The sequence below is a fragment of the Candoia aspera genome, chromosome 12, assembly GCF_035149785.1.
Source record: "Candoia aspera isolate rCanAsp1 chromosome 12, rCanAsp1.hap2, whole genome shotgun sequence".
In the NCBI taxonomy this organism is placed as follows: domain Eukaryota; kingdom Metazoa; phylum Chordata; class Lepidosauria; order Squamata; family Boidae; genus Candoia; species Candoia aspera.
Genome location: NC_086164.1, coordinates 17,531,293 through 17,549,663, shown reverse-complemented (window position 1 = coordinate 17,549,663; position 18,371 = coordinate 17,531,293). Strand labels below are relative to the sequence as shown.

Here is an 18,371-nt window from a genome sequence, read left to right as displayed (position 1 = left end):
AAGATAAAACCCTGTGATAAATACTTAGACTGTGTAGTTTGCAAAGAATGCAAAACGCTAAAAGCTCTTGTGAGTAAGCACAGTGACAGAGTTACAACTAGACCTTTGGAAATTGTACACTCTGACATTATTGGTCCTTTTGCTCCAAGTCTTGGACAAGCAAGGTATGCAATGACCATCATTGATGATTTCTCAAGATACACATTTATCTACATCTTAAAACATAAAGATGAAGCATTTGAGAAATTTAAAAGTTTTGTGACATGGGCAAATGGAAAATTCCCTAGGCCTGTATCTGCACTCCAATGTGATAGAGGAGGAGAATACCTTTCTCACAAATTCAGAAGGTTCCTAATGGAAAAAGGGATAGAACAAATTCTTTCTAACCCTTACACCCCTCAGCAAAATGGTGTTGCTGAAAGAAAGGGCAGAACCTTGCAAAATGCGATGGAATGCATGTTAAAAGATTCACGATCATGTTTTAAGTACTGGGGAGAGGCAATATCTACTGCCACTTATGTACAGAACAGGTTGTATAACTCTGTGATTCAGGACACTCCATTCCATTTGTTTTATGGTGTGAAACCAAAGGTAAATCATCTTAGAGTGTTTGGTAGCACTGCATGGGTTCACATTCCAAAACAGCAGAGAAGGAAAGGAGGCCCCACAACAAAGAAAGCCATCTTTGTTGGCTATGAACAAAGCCAGAGGAGCTACAGGTTCATAATGGGAGAGAAATTAATAATTAGCAAAAGCGCTTCTTTTGCTGAACAAAACTGGGGGAGATTAAACTCTAGCTCTCCAGTTGAACTGACCACCACAAGAGAACAGCAAGGACTTGCTGATGGTGATCTTTTGCCTGATGAGGACATTAAACTAGAAAAGCAAACTGAAGATCTGTCTAATGAGACAGATGCTTCTCAGGAAAGTGATAGGAGTCAAAATTTAAGCCCTGTATTACCTCGCAGATCTCAGAGGAGTAATAAAGGCGTTCCTCCATCACGTTTTCAGGCTGAAACAGTAAAGGCTTTTCACATATTCACAGAACCTGAGTCTTTAGAACAAGTGAATGCTTTACCACCTGAGATTGCACAAAATTGGCATTCTGCCATGCAACAGGAATTAGCATCCTTGAAAGAAAATAAAACATGGAAACTGGTAAATCTACCTCCCAATGAACGCTGTCTGGGTTGTAGGTGGGTTTTCAAACTGAAAAGGGATGCTGATGGCAAAATTCAAAAATATAAAGCAAGGTTGGTTGCAAAAGGGTTCACTCAAAGGAAAGATTTAGACTTTGACAAGACTTTTGCACCAGTTACTAAAGGTGAATCAATTAGATTACTATTAAAAGTTGCTGCACTAAAAGGAATGTCAGTTAACCACTATGACATTCAGACTGCATTTCTCTATGGTGATTTAGACCACAGATTATACATGCAGCAACCCCCTGGCTATGAAAAAGGGGAGAATCTAGTCTGTGAACTGCAGAAGTCAATCTATGGGTTAAAACAAGCTGCTAGATCCTAGAACCAAAAAGTAGATGAAAAACTGCAGAATTTTGGTTTTGAAAAAGGAAAAGCAGATCCCTGTGTATATATGAAGAAGGACAAACAAGGCTGTATGTATCTGTGCATTTATGTTGATGATTTGCTGCTGTTCACATCAACAGAAAAACAAAGGCTTGATTTTGAAGCCTGCATGAAAAGCCATTTCATATTAAAAAGCCTTGGAGTTGTGACCAATTACCTTGGTTTGGAAGTACACAGAGACAAGGATGGTAGCTTTCTGTTAAACCAACGTAGTAAAATTCAAAAGCTCCTAGAAGATTTTAATATGCAAGACTGTAAACCAGTCTCTACTCCGATGATAATAGATTTTCAGAAAGATATAGGAGAAACTCAATTAACTGAGGCAGAGAACTATAGATCTGCAATTGGAAGTTTACTGTACATTGCAAATCATTCTCGCCCAGATATCTCAAATTCTGTGGCCATTTTAAGTAGACAGGTAGAGAAGCCTACATCTACTGGAAAAGCAGCATTGAAGAGGTTAATGAGGTATTTGCAAGGAACAAAGAATTATTGCCTGAAGCTAAATGCCTCTGGAACTGAGAAATTGCAGGCTTTTGCCGATTCTGACTGGGGAGCAGATGTCAGTGACAGAAAATTCACTTCTGGGATTTTAATTCAATTTGCTGGATCTAGCTTAGGCTGGCATTCTAGAAAACAAACACTTGTTGCTCTTTCCACTGCAGAAGCAGAGTTTTATTCTCTAACACAAACCTGTAATGAGGTTACATGGTTTAAACATTTGTTAAAAGACATAGGCATGGAAGTGAACCAGCCTATAACTGTTTATGAGGATAATCAAGCTTGCATTGCTATGGCAAAATCTGAAGCCTGCAGAAGTAGAACAAAACATATCGATATTAGATATCAATATATCAAAGATATGATAAGCAAAGGAGAAATAATGTTAAAATATTGTGAATCAAAAGACATGATTGCTGATATTTTAACCAAACCTCTTCCTGTACCAAGACACAAAGAGTTGTCAGAGAAGATTGGTTTGCATCTTAATCTGTAGTATAAAAAGGGGAGTGTTGAGGTTTTCCTACTAATGATTAAGACTGCTATTATACCTAATCATTTGGCCAGGTGAAGGGGTTGTATTTGATTGTCTCCTCCCATGTGCTTCATGCAAATCGCATGGGGGGAGGAAACCTGCCCGACTTGTTCTTACTTCCTCTTTTTTTTCTCTGCCGGCAATGTAGCCAAGCAAGGCTTGCTCCAAACGGGGAGCTATGTCCTTTAAATATGTTTTGTTTTTTGTTTTGCTTTCTGTAAATAAATTATTTTTATAGAAATGCTTGGTGTGTGACTTTTTTGACCTCTCCTGGGCTAAAGGCTTTCCCAGCATCTGCCAACACTTTTTACGTGGGTCCCCCCTGCAGATGCCCCTGGTTCCATATTATACCTTGAACTGGTTTTGACAGTTTAGCATGCAGCATGCTCCTGCAACAGGGATTAAGAATTATGAATATATGCACTGGTTTTATTCAAATGCTAGCAACTGATTCTTGAATCTCACAAAATCAAATACAATAATCCAAATTTTAATGAAAAATGAAAACTCTCCTTCAGAGAAATCTGAGCTCTTAGAGCATTAGGGTGATGTCAGTACTTCATATTTTTAAAAAGTGGGGGGACTATTCAAATAGTAGTTTGATTCTTGTCTTGGCTCTCTGATTTGGTAGTAGCCAATATCTCACAAATAGTAAACAGCACAAAACACCCTAACAAACAGCACAATACATCCTAATCAAGGAACTATTAACTCAGGCAATCAACCAAGCAGCAAACAACAGCCCAATCAAAGAACGCCCAAGGAGAGAACACCCCCCCCCCACCAACACAAGCAGGGCAAGACACCGTAAATAAACTGAGAGCAAGGCCTACTCCCTCTTCGCACTGAAGATGTTGCCTAGTCTGACAATGAAATGTCTGCAAGAAAACTACAAGGCTCAGAGAGCACCAAGGACTCAATAAATGCAGAGTTTTGTATCAATCCAGCTGTTGCTGGATTATCTGTCCATTAGTTTAATCAAGCAATTCCATTCTTATGTTCTGTATTTTCTTTCTGTGGCTGCATTCCCCTGATTTCATGAAACGTACATTGTGAGGGCTGCATTCTTAATTTGCTTAATAACCCTTTGCTTTAATACACCGTAAATAATGTTATCAGGTAAATTACATAATTTAGTTCAGGTTGTAGAGTCATTTGACGAAGTAAACCTGCTTCGAGGAAGGAATCCATTTTATATACAACTGGAATAGTTTCATTTGTCATTTATGCCTAATTAGCTAATCACTTAATTCACTGTAATGTCAGAATTGTTTTCTGCTTATGGAATTAATTTGCCCCATTGCAGCCAGTGTATTCCTAGCACGTTCACAGATCAGGCAGGGTTTCTAATTAATTCTAATTTCTAATTAACAGTCATTCTATTAATTCTGCAGATATGATTTACTCTTTGCTTCTGAATAACTTTTCAATTTATTGGTAATATCTTGAGTTAACAGGATAATCAATGGCCTCTCTGGAGTTGTGTAAAATGCATCCATTTTTAAATTCTATTTTAGACGGACTTTAATTGAGCAAAGCTAGAGTTAAAACAAAGGATAAAGGATATAGAGGGGCAAGCAGACATAGGGAAGGTTCCACTTTTCCTATCTCCTGCGCATGAAAAATATGTTGTTTTTGCCGCTAGCTATCTCAGGCAACTCGAAATTCCCATCCATCGGAGAGCCTTTTCCTTAGCTCGCTGCCACGCTCTCCCTTCTGCAGTAGGTAAAGGTAAAGGTTTCCCTTGACGTAAAGTCCAGTCGTGTCCAACTCTAGGGGGCGGTGCTCATCTCCGTTTCTAAGCCGTTAGAGCCGGCATTGTCCGTAGACCCGTCCGTGGTCATGTGGCCGGCATGACGACACGGAACGCCGTTACCTTCCCGCCGAAGCGGTACCTATTGATCTACTCACATTTGCATGTTTTCGAACTGCTAGGTGAGCAGGAGCTGGGACTAGCAACGGGAGCTCACCCCGTTGCGTGGATTCAAACCGCCGACCTTCCGATCGGCAAGCTCAGCAGCGCAGCGGTTTAACCTGCAGCGCCACCGCGTCCCTCCCTTCTGCAGTATTCGAGGGCAAATATTAAAAAATCCCAATGGCCGCAAGACTTTGTCCATGTGACTCAGGGGAGGTAGAAACTATACACCATGTCCTTTTGTACTGGGCCTTTTACAAAGATGTTCGTATTAAATTCGTTACGCCACTGATTACTAAACATCCCGGATGTACAGATCCTGAGTATACACAATTGCTTATAGACAGAAACTCCACAGTTACGGCGCAGGGAGCAAGGTTCTGCGCTGCAGCAGTGAAGGTTCGATATACCAAGGGGGGCCAATCTTTGTAATGTCTTGTATACATTAGTAAACTCTTTATAATCTTATCTCTATAAGATAGTTGCAATGTAGTTTTTCATGTCTTATATCCCGTATCTAATACATTCTTAAAATTCTACACTTTTAAATAGTTAAAATAGGCCACACTTTAGACTTTACACATAGATAATTTGTGTATTTTACCTGATTTTTAATATATATATTTTTATTGTATGTTTTTAATACTTTGTGACTATGTTTATCTCACAGAATAACACCATTGTATTGGTCTCTGACCGTAATAAAGAGTGGTGATAATGATGAAATTCTATTTTAGATCCTCTCTATCTGTATAATTACCAGTTAGGTTGCAGCCCAGGCATTTTCTCATTCCCCTGAACTATCTCCAGAGAGGTGCCTACAGTCCTTTAAGGATTCAGCTGTACATCTTACCAAGAAAGCTGGCAAGAAGTACGTTTTTTTAAAAAAACGAGAGAAAACAAATTACAGTATTGTAGTATTTTATGTTTTTGTGCTATTCTCAAAAAGCCTCTTGCATTTCCTTTATTTTATTGGTAAATACTCCCACCTTTCTCATTCAGTTTAACGTAACAGAATTTGCTTCCAGAATAATTTCAGAGGAGAAGCAAGCATACAAGTATGGAGTGTGCTTCTTGCCCTTACTGAATATTGTGACTTAGAAGAATGTTAAGCTTCTTGGGCCTTTCATTTCAGGAAGTGATCAGAAATCTGGTGAAACGCTATGTTGCTGCAATGATAAGGAATTCAAAAACCAATGAAGGCTTAACTGAAGAAAACTTTAAGGTAAGGTGGGGGTATGATGTGTCTATGTCCTGCTCACCAGGAATGTAAGAATCGCCTTCCTGCATAGGCCAAGGCCCAACTTAATCCAGCATAAAGCCAATCAGCCAGATTGCTTACTAACACTTCAAATCTTTTCCAAGGTACTTCTTTTTGTTCTCATTAGGACAAATTTTCCATTGGAAGGAAATGAAATGAAGGGAAAAGTTCTTGACTTTTATAATTTCCTAGACACTGCTAAGTGGCCCTACTGGTTTTTTTTCTTGACTTGGTCAATCCTTTCTTTGTGACCTTCTGAGATTATGAAGAAATGTATCCTTTTAAAATTTTCCTTTCAGTATCTTTTTCATCCCCCACCCCCCATTCTTGAGAAGTTTCTCTTCTGGTTCAAATGTGACCTTGTTCAAGCCAATTCGCAGTTTTCCACTTTAACATATGCTAAATGCAATCGTACTGTGGTCACTCTTTCCTATAGTTTCCACAATACTTGCATATTGTTCTAGATCAGTGTTTCTCAACTTCGTCCATTTTAAGTTGCGTGGACTTCAACTCCCAGCATGCTGGCTGAGGAATTCTGGGAGTTGAAGTCCACACATTTTAAAAAGGACAAAGTTGAGAAACACTACCTAGATCATGATAACTAATTAGAATTAAATTAGAATTACCTCCTCTCTGATTCCTGTTCTTAGGGTATTTAGAAATGTGTCATGGCCTAAACATGAATGTATCCAACTATGGGAGGGTAAATGATTTTCCCAATTATTACAATAACTTCTTTGTGGAGTCCTTGGGGCTCTCTGAGCCTTGTCGTCTTCTTGCAGACGTTTCATTGCCAACTAGGCAATGTCTTCAGTGCGAGAGTGCAAGAACTTCTTTGCTTGATTTTTCACCATCTCAAAATAGCCCTCAGCATTTTGATCAAGTGGAAAATAGTGTATCCCTAAGTCTAACTTATAATTGCCACCAATGCTCTTTCTGTGGAAGATTCAGGTCTTCCTCTCCTTCCTAGTACTTTAGATGTTTATACATTCATACCTTCATGGCATCCCCACCATTTGATCCAGATGATGTTATCTCAAACCACCAAAAGCACATACGTGGCTACAAAACACAGCAAACATTGTGAGCTTCCACAGACACACACACACACACACACAAACACACACACTTTGTTCTTGGACCAACGTTTTAAGGTCGATAGTTCCATTTGGGAATTGTAGTTCTAGCAGAAAGGGAACAAGCCCAATGTTGAGAGTTGTTTGGTGTCTCTTGGTAGGGGATGAGTGAAATTCCTGCCAAACACCTTGGAGAAACAGGTTACATCATAAAAGGTAACACTGAGTTAGAGGCTCCCATGTCCTGATGCAGCTGCTCAGGTACTTCAACTTGTATAAAGTAGATGTCACTGATTGCTGCACCTCACTTGAGTTCTAGTCCTGCCTTAGGCATAAAGCCAGCTGGGTGACCTTGGGCCAGTCACTCTCTCTCAGCCCTGGGAAGGAGGGAATGGCAAACCACTTCTGAAAAACCTTGCGAAGGAAACAGCAGGGACACGTCCAGGCTGTCTCTTAGAATTGGACATGACTGAACGGATTAAAAAAAAAAGGTGACTTTCAGGCTTAATGTTCCTTGCAGCCTTTGATCTAATTCCAGTGTAGGCCTCAGATAAATGCTTCCACTTCCTTCCCTGCAGCTGGGATAAGAGTCAAGGGTGACATAGAGAGAGAGAGAAACCAGGCTATCAAAGATTAAGCGTGGTATGCGAGGGAGCAGGTTGTCCCTACAAATTTTCAGCTTGGATTTCAGCTTCTTCCTTCATCCCCATCACTCACACCATCTGCAATGGAGGTCAAAAAGATTGTGACCCTTAATGAAAAGCATATTGTCAGCTCCTGCTCCATCTGTGCGTCTGTCTTACATGAATTTAGCAACTAGGACACTTTTCTTGTTATTAAGCAGTTGACTACAATAAAGGGGCCAGATGAGAAATGCTGTCACTTAAAAAAAAAAGACTCGTTCTGCAAATGTTTTTTGCAGAGATAAAATATCTTGGGCCCTATCCAGTTGAGCCAATACTTAAAATATTGTAAGTAGGTTCACTTACCAATTATTTTATAATTGGGTTCACATGCCATAGTTTAACCACGCTTATTGATAACCACAATTAGTTAAACTCAGCTAAGTCATGGTCTACCAATTACATTGATGTAGTTCACACATTTTGCTAAGCCATGAATTGTTTAACTATATTTTTGCTAAATAAATCACCATTAGCTGGCTTCATACAACGTGCTAAATTATAATGCATATGATTTTGGCTGGGGGGTGGGCGGGTGGGTTGGGTGAGCCCATTCTCTATCCAAGAAGCATCTCACTTCTTCTACTAAATATATATTATTTATCAAGTTTAGTGCAAAATTTTACCCACTCCCATTCTGCTTTTCTTAAAGCATAGGCAATGAAATGAGGTAGGGGGAAGACTTTGGGATATTTCTTTCCTTGTGCTTCTGGGCAAACATTACGTACCTGATTTGTGGCAGAGGGGAAGTTTAAGGCACTTCCTGCGCCCTAGTCTCCACATTTTGAGTGTGAAATTCTTGTTGAAAAGTTTATCAGTATCATTACAGGTAGTCCTCGACTTACAATCACAACTGGGATTAGAACATCCATCACTAAGTAAGGTGTTCATTGAGTGAGTCGCATCCAATTTTACTAACTTTTTTGCAGTGGTTACTAAGCAAATCATTAAGTGAATCACATGGTCGTTAAGTGAACCTGGCTTCCCCCATTGATACTGCTTGCTGGAAGCTGGCTGGGAAGGTCACAAATGGCAGTCATGATCCTGGGATACTGCAATGGTTGTAAATGCACGCTGGTTGCCAAGCACCTGAATTTTGATCACATGACCACAGGGCCGCTGCAATGGTCGTAAGTGTGAGGACCGGTCATAAGTCATAACTTCGAATGGTCACTAAATGGATGGTTGTAAGTCGGGGGCCACCTGTATGTGCTGCTTCACTGGGGTGTTCAGTAGAACTATCCCACCTAGCAGTTCCACCACTTTGTTAAAAAAAGAACTAGTAACCTTTTTTCTGGTGGAAAATAATGGAATACTTGCAACGTCTTTGCCCTGTCCTGAGAGAAGTGTTCAAAGCAATGCAGCCTGTGTGCATAAAAGTGTCAATCATCCCCTGCCACTTCTCTCCCCTTAGGAGTTAAAACAAGATATTTCCAGTTTCCGCTATGAAGTCCTTGACCTCCTGGGTAACCGGAAACCTCAGAGGAGGAGTTACTCCACCAGCAGCACCGAGGTCTCCCAAAAGGAGGATGCCCCCGAGGAACGCACTGGAGAAACGTCCAGAGCCAAGGGCGTCTCTTTTGGCGTGGCCAACAAAAAGACAGACTTCAACGTGTCAGCTCTCATTAAGACCATGTCTGGCATTGAAACAGTGAGTGAAAAACCAAAAAGCAACGGGATCAACAAGCGCTCCTTCGTTCGCAATGGGAACAGAGTCCAAAGGCTGTCCAGCTCCAAAAAGGAGTCCTTCAAGAGGCTGGGTCTCCTCTTCTCCAAGATGAACGGTCACCTCGCAGAACCCAACCAAGAGCCCATGTATACCATTTCGGATGGGGTCATCCAGCCACATTACATGTGGCAAGACGTTAAATATTCTCAGATGACAAAAGAGCAAGGCAACTGCTCCAAAAGTGAAGTTAACCTCAATGAGGTGGATTACAGTAGAAACATCAGGCATCATACGGGACAGAGCCAATGCCCTGTGGTTTGCGCCAGCTCCCTTCACTGTGCTTCCAGCATCTGTTCCTCCAATTCCAAACTCATAGACTCCTCGGAGGATGTTTTTGACTCATGGGGAGATGCTTGTGACATGTTTAGGAACCAATGGAACGATGGGCAGGAGGAACAGGTCACCACACGCCTATAAGCAGAGCTGTTTAGTAACTTGGCTGTGGACCACCGCCAACCCTGGAAACTGTTTGCTATCACAGACTATTCATAGTTAGGGATACCTCCTCTTTCCCATTTTGTCTCCGATCAATGTAGATCCCAGATTCTGTTAGCTTATTTTATAGCCACAGCACAACTTTTTCTTTAATTTGCTTTCTTAAGACTTACAGATGCCAGACCTTTCATTTGAAAGGTCCAATTCTTTGATGAATGTAAGAATCTACAGAATACTTACTCTCTAAAGTGGGCTTCATTATGTCCTACAGGTAGTTTGTTTCTCCTGCCATCACTTTTGATGTATTTTTGTTACTGCAACGTTGGCCTCCCCAACACAGCATCTCTTTCATCCTCAACTTGGTGAGCGACTCTGCTTCCCAATGTCTTAAGTTCTATCTTCTGGCCATTTACTACTGTCCAGGACCAGCAGATGTGAAGCAATTTAGGAGGCGGCCAAGAACCAACTGTGGCTACTTACAGGGGGACTGTTCCAAATATAAATGGGCTTTTCGCTTTCAAGCAATACAACTTTCCATGATTTCAACTGTTACGTCCTTTATTAAAGTTGCATATTGTTTTCTTAATGTAAATTATTACCATGAGTTAAAAGTTGAGTTCTAGAATTTACTGCTTTCAGGTATCCAAAGCATGCATGCACACATACCGTTCACCTGTGCTTATGTATGGGGTATGGTGCACATGCTCGTATACACACATCCCCAAGAGGGTGTTCAGATCACCCTCTTCCCAACGATGCTAGTAATATTCTCTAATTCACCTATGAAACTGTCCCAGGGATTTTTCTACGAACTGCCATGGTCTTGAGGTTTGCAATATGAGCACATCTCTTTGCATCGTACACACACCAGCAGTCCAGCCAGGAATTAATTGATGCATCTGCACCTCAGATTCTTGGTGATCTGAATAGAGTTTGGAAATTCTTATCCTTCCTCTGGTTTTGGATTATGGATATTTCTTTGGTAATCATTTCAGTATCCCAGATGCTATAATACATGCCTGGTAATTGCAATATTAAGATCCACTGTCTCAGCAGCATTAACTGACTTTATTTGAAGCAACATCAGCAAAAGTAATAGCTCAGCAGTTTAAGAGAAGTGTATTTTCTAGGACCTAGGAATATTAAATTTTCAGCTGCAATGGTGCCAATCTAGAGAACTCATGGTGCCTTCAGCATTTCAGCATATACATTTTGGGCAGATGGTGAATCTCTGCAGAGGTCTCAGGCCAAGAGGTATAGCCACAAGAATTGACACTCCTAGAATTCCCATTCCTCAAAACCTAAGCCCAAAACTAACACAGTCATTTAAATCATTCTGACTGGCATGTCTACAAAGGTGAGTCAAAATGTTGTTGTGTGCATTTGACTTCTGAGAAGGGAGACACTCTGGAGATCAATTTATTTTGGATGTGATCAAGCCCCAGAACTCTGCAGTCTATTTTATTTACAAGTGACTGAAAAGCATAAGCATAACGGAATTGGTCTACTTTAAGTCAACAGCTCAGTAGGCCCAGATCCCCACAGAGCAAATTGTCCAATCCTGCAAAATTGATCCCATTTACTGCGACTGGAGTTAGAATTTCTATGCTCAGCTCTTTCCCATTCAGATCAACCACCTTTCTCTTTGTCTTGCACCTGCCTAGAAAAAAAACTGATTCTACATCTCAGTCCTGCAGGTAAATTTCCCAACATTTAGTATGGGAAAAATCTCCTGCAGAATGCAAAAGATCAGATTTCTCCCTGCAACTCCCAAACTCACGATAACTGCTTGCAGGGGTGAGAAAGCTCATGGCATGGTTTACACCACGTTACTGGGAAGAAGGAAGAGGTGGACTTGCTGCTTTCTATGTCATTAACCAAGTTACACACTTAACAATTGAACCTGGTGATGACTATCTGCTTACTGGGCCTCCATATGAGGACACAGATGTGTTATTTTTAGGGGCAAACTGTATGTGAGCATCAGCTACAGTTTGCATCAAGCTGCTTCCTCCGACAAAATGCTTTTTAAAAAAGCTGTTAAGCAAATGGGTGCTCCCCCAGCACCCTGCTGGTGCACAGGCTCTAATCTTTCCAATTTGAAAGACTTCTGCACTTCACTTTGTTCTCAATCTTGATTGTCCTCTCCTCAAAAACTTTGGGAAAGAAAAATCCAATCATCACAAGCAAGCTATGTAATTAATTTCAGCCCCTAGACTCTACATTCAGGGAAATGCATCTTTGAGCAGCAGCTGCATGCTTAATGCAATGTGTAGTTTCAGGATGAGCTTGCATAAATATGTACAGCTCTGGATTCACTTGTAACAATACACTAATGCACCGTATGTCCAAAAACCCAGATTTCTCAACCAGATTTACAAGTCCTTACCCTTGCCTATCTGAGGGGCTCTGCTGCACCAAACTGAATTATTTGCTGACCCTCCAGAGAGTAGGAACAGACCCAATTTATAAAGCAGTAAATTGCAGCTGAACTAGTCCTATTAGACAAAGTGATTCAGCCACCCAAGTAGCAGATGTAGGAGTGAGTGAAAGGGTCATGCTCAGCCTTCTGAGCCTCAATGCATTTCTCTCGCAGAGCTCCAGACACCGCTGAAGCCTTTTAAACTGGCTCCAGGTGCTGTAAAATAACACTGTCCCACCAGCAGCATTTAAGATAAAAATGACCATTAACTTCTGTATGTGCAATAGAGGCGATAGAGGTTTCTCTAGCTGGAGGCTCCAACTGATGGGAAGATGTCTGGGGGGTTTGGTCTCAATGTCTACAGGTAGTCCTCGCTTAACGACCACAATTGGGACTGAATTTTTGGTCGCTAAGCAAAGCGGTCATTAAGTAAATCCAACCCAATATTACCTTTTTTGCGGCAGTCATTAAGCAAATTGCCACAGGCGTTAAGCAAACCACATGGTCATTAAGTGAGTCAAGCAGTTCCCAATTGATTTTGCTTGCCAGAAGCTGGTCAGGAAATGGCGATCGCATGGCCACGGGACACTGCAGCGATCGTAAATGTGAACCAGTTGCCAAGCTCCCAAATTGTGATCACGTGACTGTGGGGACACTGCAACGGTTTTAAGTGTGAGAACCAGTCATACATCAGTTTTTTTCAGCACCATGGTAAGTCCAAACCATCACTAAACAAATGGCCAAGTGACGACAACCTGTATCCTGAAGCTAGAATTTGTTACGTGTACATTTTAAATTTTCTTTAACTATATTAAAGTTATTCTCTTCTTCCCATGCAGAACTTAAAATGAAAATTGAGGTGGTCAGGACTTTGATCATTGCTCCTGCCATAAAGGAGGAATCTACCCACCACAGACAGGCACATGCCAATCAGATACTGTGGCAGAGACCTGTAGCTGCTGCTCCTGGCACCTTTAGACCCACGTAAGTGCCATGAAGTGGTCAATACACTCAACTCAGCACCAGCTGTTGCTCCATTGATCTGTCTTTTCAGTTTTAACTGTCGGCTGAATGAGCTGTTGCATTAGGAGAGGAAACTTGACCAGCCCATCGGCAAAAGGAGGGACCTGCAATCTGTGCATGCGTAAGTCAGGGCAGGTGTTTGGCTGTGTTACCTTCTGATACACCTGCCTTTTGAGAACACTTTTTTCTGAATAGGTCACACTCTTTACTGATCAGAACAGGGAAGCCAATGCAAGTGCAAAATGACAACTGTCTAACCAAGCACCAGTTTAGTGGCAGCCCTCCCGTCACAGCATACTGATATTCTACAGCTATTCTGGCTACAATAGTAAAAACAACAGAGTGTTTAACATCATAACATCTTTGCTAGAGTTGAGCCAGGCTCCTTTAAATTTACTAGCTGCATCCCAGAAAGAAAACCGCATGCACCATACTGAGAATGGCTCAACTTTCCCATCTCTCTGACCAGATTATGCAAAATCCTATTCTGTTTTGTGCATGAACATAGTGTCAAAAGTTAAATAATGGAAATATAAGGATGGGTAGGCAGTTTTGGTGTGAGAAGTCCCTTGTCGCTCCTTGAGAGGACAAAAAACAGCGGAAAATCTCACTCAGGTCAGCAAATATCACCTAGATGGCTTGCCTGTCAAATGTGAACAGGTCAGTGTTTTTTTCCTTGTCCCTGAGGCTGGCATTTTAGCAAATATTTAAGCAGATGAACCCAATGGCCCCACTCCTAGCTTATTTCAACCTATCATCCATGCCTATGCATTTGGAGAAAATATACTCAACTTTGTTCATCCAACATTCAGGGCATGTTGGAATAACCTTCTCTCTCCTTACTTGCAAATTTTGGGAAATGCAATCCCAGCATAGCTGGAGGAGTCAAAATTTGGAAAGCACCAAGAACTGACACTAACTGCTAGTTTTGGCTATTGTTTGTGGAAGTAACTCAAAATGTAGCATGCTATAGTCTTAAATTGGAAAGAATCCGCAATTTTTGTCTATGTCCTGTGCCTTTTCTTCTCCAGTACTACTACATCAGATACTCTCAGACCATTCACTAACCCGTAGTAATTGGTTTTATCAATCGACCTAATAAAGCAGCATAGCAAAAGATTTAACTGGGAAATTGCATTATACCAAACTGTTGGGCCATCTGTGTATAGGCTGCTCTGCTGGTAAAGACACTTCTCGCATCTACCTGCAGCCACCAGAGATGAAAATTTAATCCACGGGCCTGTAGAAAACCACAAGATGACCTTGGAAAAGCAATGTGACAGGCTTTCAAGATAGATGCGAGTCCTATGAGGTAGGCCAGGTCAGAGACCAGACTCCACAAATACTGGAATTCTGCTTTATTGATGTACGCTATAGTAGAAGAATCTTGAAAGCCTGATGGTATTTTCCCACCCTTCCTCTTATACCAAAGAGTCAAAGTGGGGTCACTTTTAAGTTTCTTTCTAACCATTTTGCTAACTGCAAAACAATTCTTTCTCCAAGGTCATCTTTGTGATTCCCTACAGTGCCTGCTAAGCACGTACTGTCCCTTCTCCGCCTCAGAGTTGAATCTACCTTTTATATGGCAACCGTTTATCTAACGCCATCTCAGCTCCTTCCACACAAGGCAAGCATTTTCTGTTTTCTTGGGAGAAAGGGAAAAAAAAAAAACACATCTCCACAGGAACTCTCCTTGGTTTCCAAGTGAGGATGCAGGTCACTCAACCTTCTAGGTCAGCTCCAAATATCTACCTGATTGGCAAAACTGTGGGTTTTATAGGTGGATGGACCATACAATGATTATGGAGCTCACTTTTCTCAACTAGAGTGTAAAACATTACATAGAAGGAGGTCCAACCAAGACATTCTGTATGGAAGCTGCTGTTGATGCTAAGTAGTTGTCAGTTCAGCCTTCTCAGTCCAGCAGCCTTAATTATCGGTATGCCTGAAACCTCCATTCATTCTACCTCTACCAGCCTAATTTTGGCAACGGTTCACAGCAAGGTTCTCTTTAAATAAAAGAACTGCAGAATTGGGAACACTCTGGTATGAAAGGGGAAACTTTGGAACAATTTTTCATATTTATTTTTGGGAATGCATATATCTGTCACCTAAAAGAGCATCATGCTCCAGTTTTAATTAGATGTAATGATCTGCTGGGAATATGAGGGGATTTATTTTCATTGTGCACAACCTGCCATGATCGGTCGCACAGGCTCCTTTATTGAAAGAAATGTTAAATAGTAAAAATATTTTGGAGGAATTTAAGTAGGAAAAGTATCACAAAAAATATGTTCAGCAAGAGACACTGATTAGCATGGGTTTACTGAAATTGAAAAATAAAACTACATATCCAGGCAGCCCAAACTATTGTTACTTATATAAATTGAAAATTTAGTCTGTTATACTCTTCTGTGAGCATGATATAATCTTCAGCATTAACTATTCTGCATATTTTGTTTTGCAAACAGTGAAGTGGCAAAAGACTTGCAAGAATCAGACGTTTTACAAAGCAATTTCTCTGCCTCTGAACTTTTACATGAGCATCATCTAGTATTGCGTCTTTATGCCAAGATCTTTTTAGGCATTAGAAATCAAAACTTTGAGAGGCAAAGTCCTAGGCCAAATACATTCTTCACTTCTAATGCTTGTGCAGCTGTAAAGTTGAATAATTTTATTTACATATTGCCCACACAATAGGGAAAAAAAGATAAAGCCCAGAGTGTGTCTTCCGTCTTCTCCATCTAGCAGAGATCTGGACCTACCAAGGAAATACACAACAGTACCCAGGTATCTTCAGCATGGGGAAGAGTACTGTATTCCAAGCAAAGGTTCAAAGTTATTGGATCTTTAAGCAGCACCATCTGCATGCCACAGAAGTGTCACCAAATGCTTCGATGAACCGTTTGTTGAATGAAGAAAAAAAAAAATAGGCAAGAGGACAAAAAAGAAGGCAATGACCATAGTCTGCTAGCAATTAAGAAAAAAAATAACAACAGAAAACTGCAATAAAGGGAACTGGGTGGGATCTTGAATAGAAGGAATATTTTGTGTCAATTCACACTGCTTATTCTCCATTTGGGAACATCTTCCACCAGAAAGGATGTTGAGCTTTGTGACCAAAACTGGAACAATGTCTCTAGAAGATGGTAGGTAAGGGATGACCTTGTGCTGATGCAGCCTAAAAAAATCTCCAAAGCTTTTTTTTTTTTTGTAACTCACCACTTTAATCCCCCCCCCCCCCCCGTTGATCACAGAAAGTTTTTAGAGCAGTGTTTCTCAACCTTGCTGGCTGGGGAATTCTGGGAGTTGAAATCCACCCATCTTAAAGCGGCCAAGGCTGAGAAACACTGATTTAGAGTCTTGCATTTCTTTTTATCTTCTCTCTGAGCAGAACCTCCAGGACTAGGAAGACCAAGTTTTATTCCATCTGTAACCCTCAGTCAAAATGTCCATCTCTGAACCACACAGAATATTAAACAGGGTTGTTGGTGTTTTTTGTGGGGAGGGGGAGGAAATGAAAGACTACATAATTTTTTCAAAGAAGTATAGGCCAGATTGGGATACTTTGATAAGAGTTTTAGGTCAAGACTGCTAATTCCACGTATTTCCTAATCTAGGTAAATGTTTGATTGGCAATTCCATGGCTGTGCCTTTGCAGCTTCCTTGGCATCAACCTGGCAGTGCTTTGCCACTTTTGTCTTCTAGGAGTTTTTTTCTTAACCTTCCCAGCCTAAGCCACAGCCTGTTGATCTCTCTTTCAAGTCTTCACCAAATCCAATCCAGATTATTTTATCTACTGTCCACATTTCTACCCTGCTGCAATCCAGAGACCCTGCTACACGCTGGCTGCCACCAACGGTGATCCTCCCTAATTTAACTTTTGAGGAAAACACCACACACAGGAGAGGAACACGATCTCTGTCCTTCAGCCTGATGGAACGGCTGCAGGGAGCATGCTCTCCCCCCCAATCACCCCCACTATTTTCCAGCCAGAAATATTGGATTCCAGCTGCTTCAGGTTAGCTTCACTGGGGGCTCTGGGATATATGAGTGTTATATGTCATTTGAAATTCCTCCAGTCAAGTTCCGATGGCAACTCGGTATTTCATCCAGAACGTGGCGCCAAAGCAAAAAAGATTAAACGCTGCAAAGCAACCACCTTGAAGCAGCTCTAAAGCAGAACGAATGCTATGGGTGTCTTCTGATGCAGTATTTTACAGCTTCCTAAAACAGAATTTGGAGTCTTCTGCCTGCCTTTTCTCTTTTCCCCGGGTGCGGAGGACCACAGAGGTGACCTTGGAGAAGACAGCAGAGACGGTGAGCAAAACGTGAATTAAGCCCTGGGAGGGAAGAAGGTGTTGGAAAGAAGCTTCCTGACCTCACCTTGACTCCCTTTGGTACAAAGGGAGAGAAAAGGAAATGCTGTCAGGCTTTCAGGACTCTGTTCTCGAGGCTATTTCAATAAAGGAGAGTTCCTATATTTCTGGTGGAGTCTGTATCCTGCCTTCACTTAACCTGAAGGGCTGACATTCTGGCCTGATGGTTTCAGTATAGCTGGTTCTGCTTCACTCACTCAGGTAAATAAGGACTAGATGATCTTACGTGCTTTTTAAATTTATTCAGTGCTGTTGGTGCCAAATCCTACCCCCCTCCCCAGTTTTACCACCATTTGTGCAGATTTTTTTTTCTTTTTTACAGACAGAATACAGACCACCACAACAGCGGGGCACAGTGCCCAAGTCCCCACCTTCAGAAGACCAGATTAAAAAGAGAGAACAGTCGGTAGGGCTCTGTCTTTTCAACCAAGCATACTGTGGAAAGGTGGTTCTGTTTCAGTCAAGGAATGGCCGCGTTAGCAACTGGTAAATGGTCTCGGAATTCTAAACATCAAGCTTTGTTTTCCACTGTTTTTGCCTTTTTATTAAAGGGGCAACAGGATCCAAGAGTCAACATCCATGAAATCTGACAAAGAACAGCTTTACAGTGTAAGTCATCTAGCTAATGCCAACATCTACTGTGTTATTATGCAGAAAATGTCATGAGTCTAACTGGTACTCCTCTGAACATGTTACGAACCGTCTTGTTGCAGCGACGTCCGATGGAAGTTTGAAGTTACAGCGGTGTCCGTGGTCCTAAAATGTTAAAGACTGCACCCCTCCCCCCACCATAAATACAAATCAACGTTGATCTAAAACATGA

The 18,371-nt window shown here is 41.3% G+C and overlaps 2 protein-coding genes across 2 annotated transcripts in view; one reads left to right on the top strand and one right to left on the bottom strand.

Moving 5' to 3' along the window:
• The window catches only part of TRPC5 (transient receptor potential cation channel subfamily C member 5), a 132,269-nt gene extending 122,392 nt beyond the window's left edge, over nucleotides 1–9,877 (top strand). The window contains exons 9-10 of the mRNA XM_063313359.1: nucleotides 5,676–5,765; nucleotides 8,975–9,877. Of these exons, the coding sequence (XP_063169429.1) occupies nucleotides 5,676–5,765; nucleotides 8,975–9,706 (822 nt within the window). The 3' untranslated portion in view covers nucleotides 9,707–9,877. The remainder of the gene's footprint in view (nucleotides 1–5,675; nucleotides 5,766–8,974) is intronic.
• Nucleotides 9,878–11,089: 1,212 nt separating this feature from the next.
• The window catches only part of LOC134504245 (UDP-N-acetylglucosamine transferase subunit ALG13 homolog), an 80,247-nt gene continuing 72,965 nt past the window's right edge, over nucleotides 11,090–18,371 (bottom strand). Inside the window, exon 5 of the mRNA XM_063313361.1 lies at nucleotides 11,090–11,101. The gene's annotated coding sequence lies outside the window, so the exon portion shown is untranslated. The remainder of the gene's footprint in view (nucleotides 11,102–18,371) is intronic.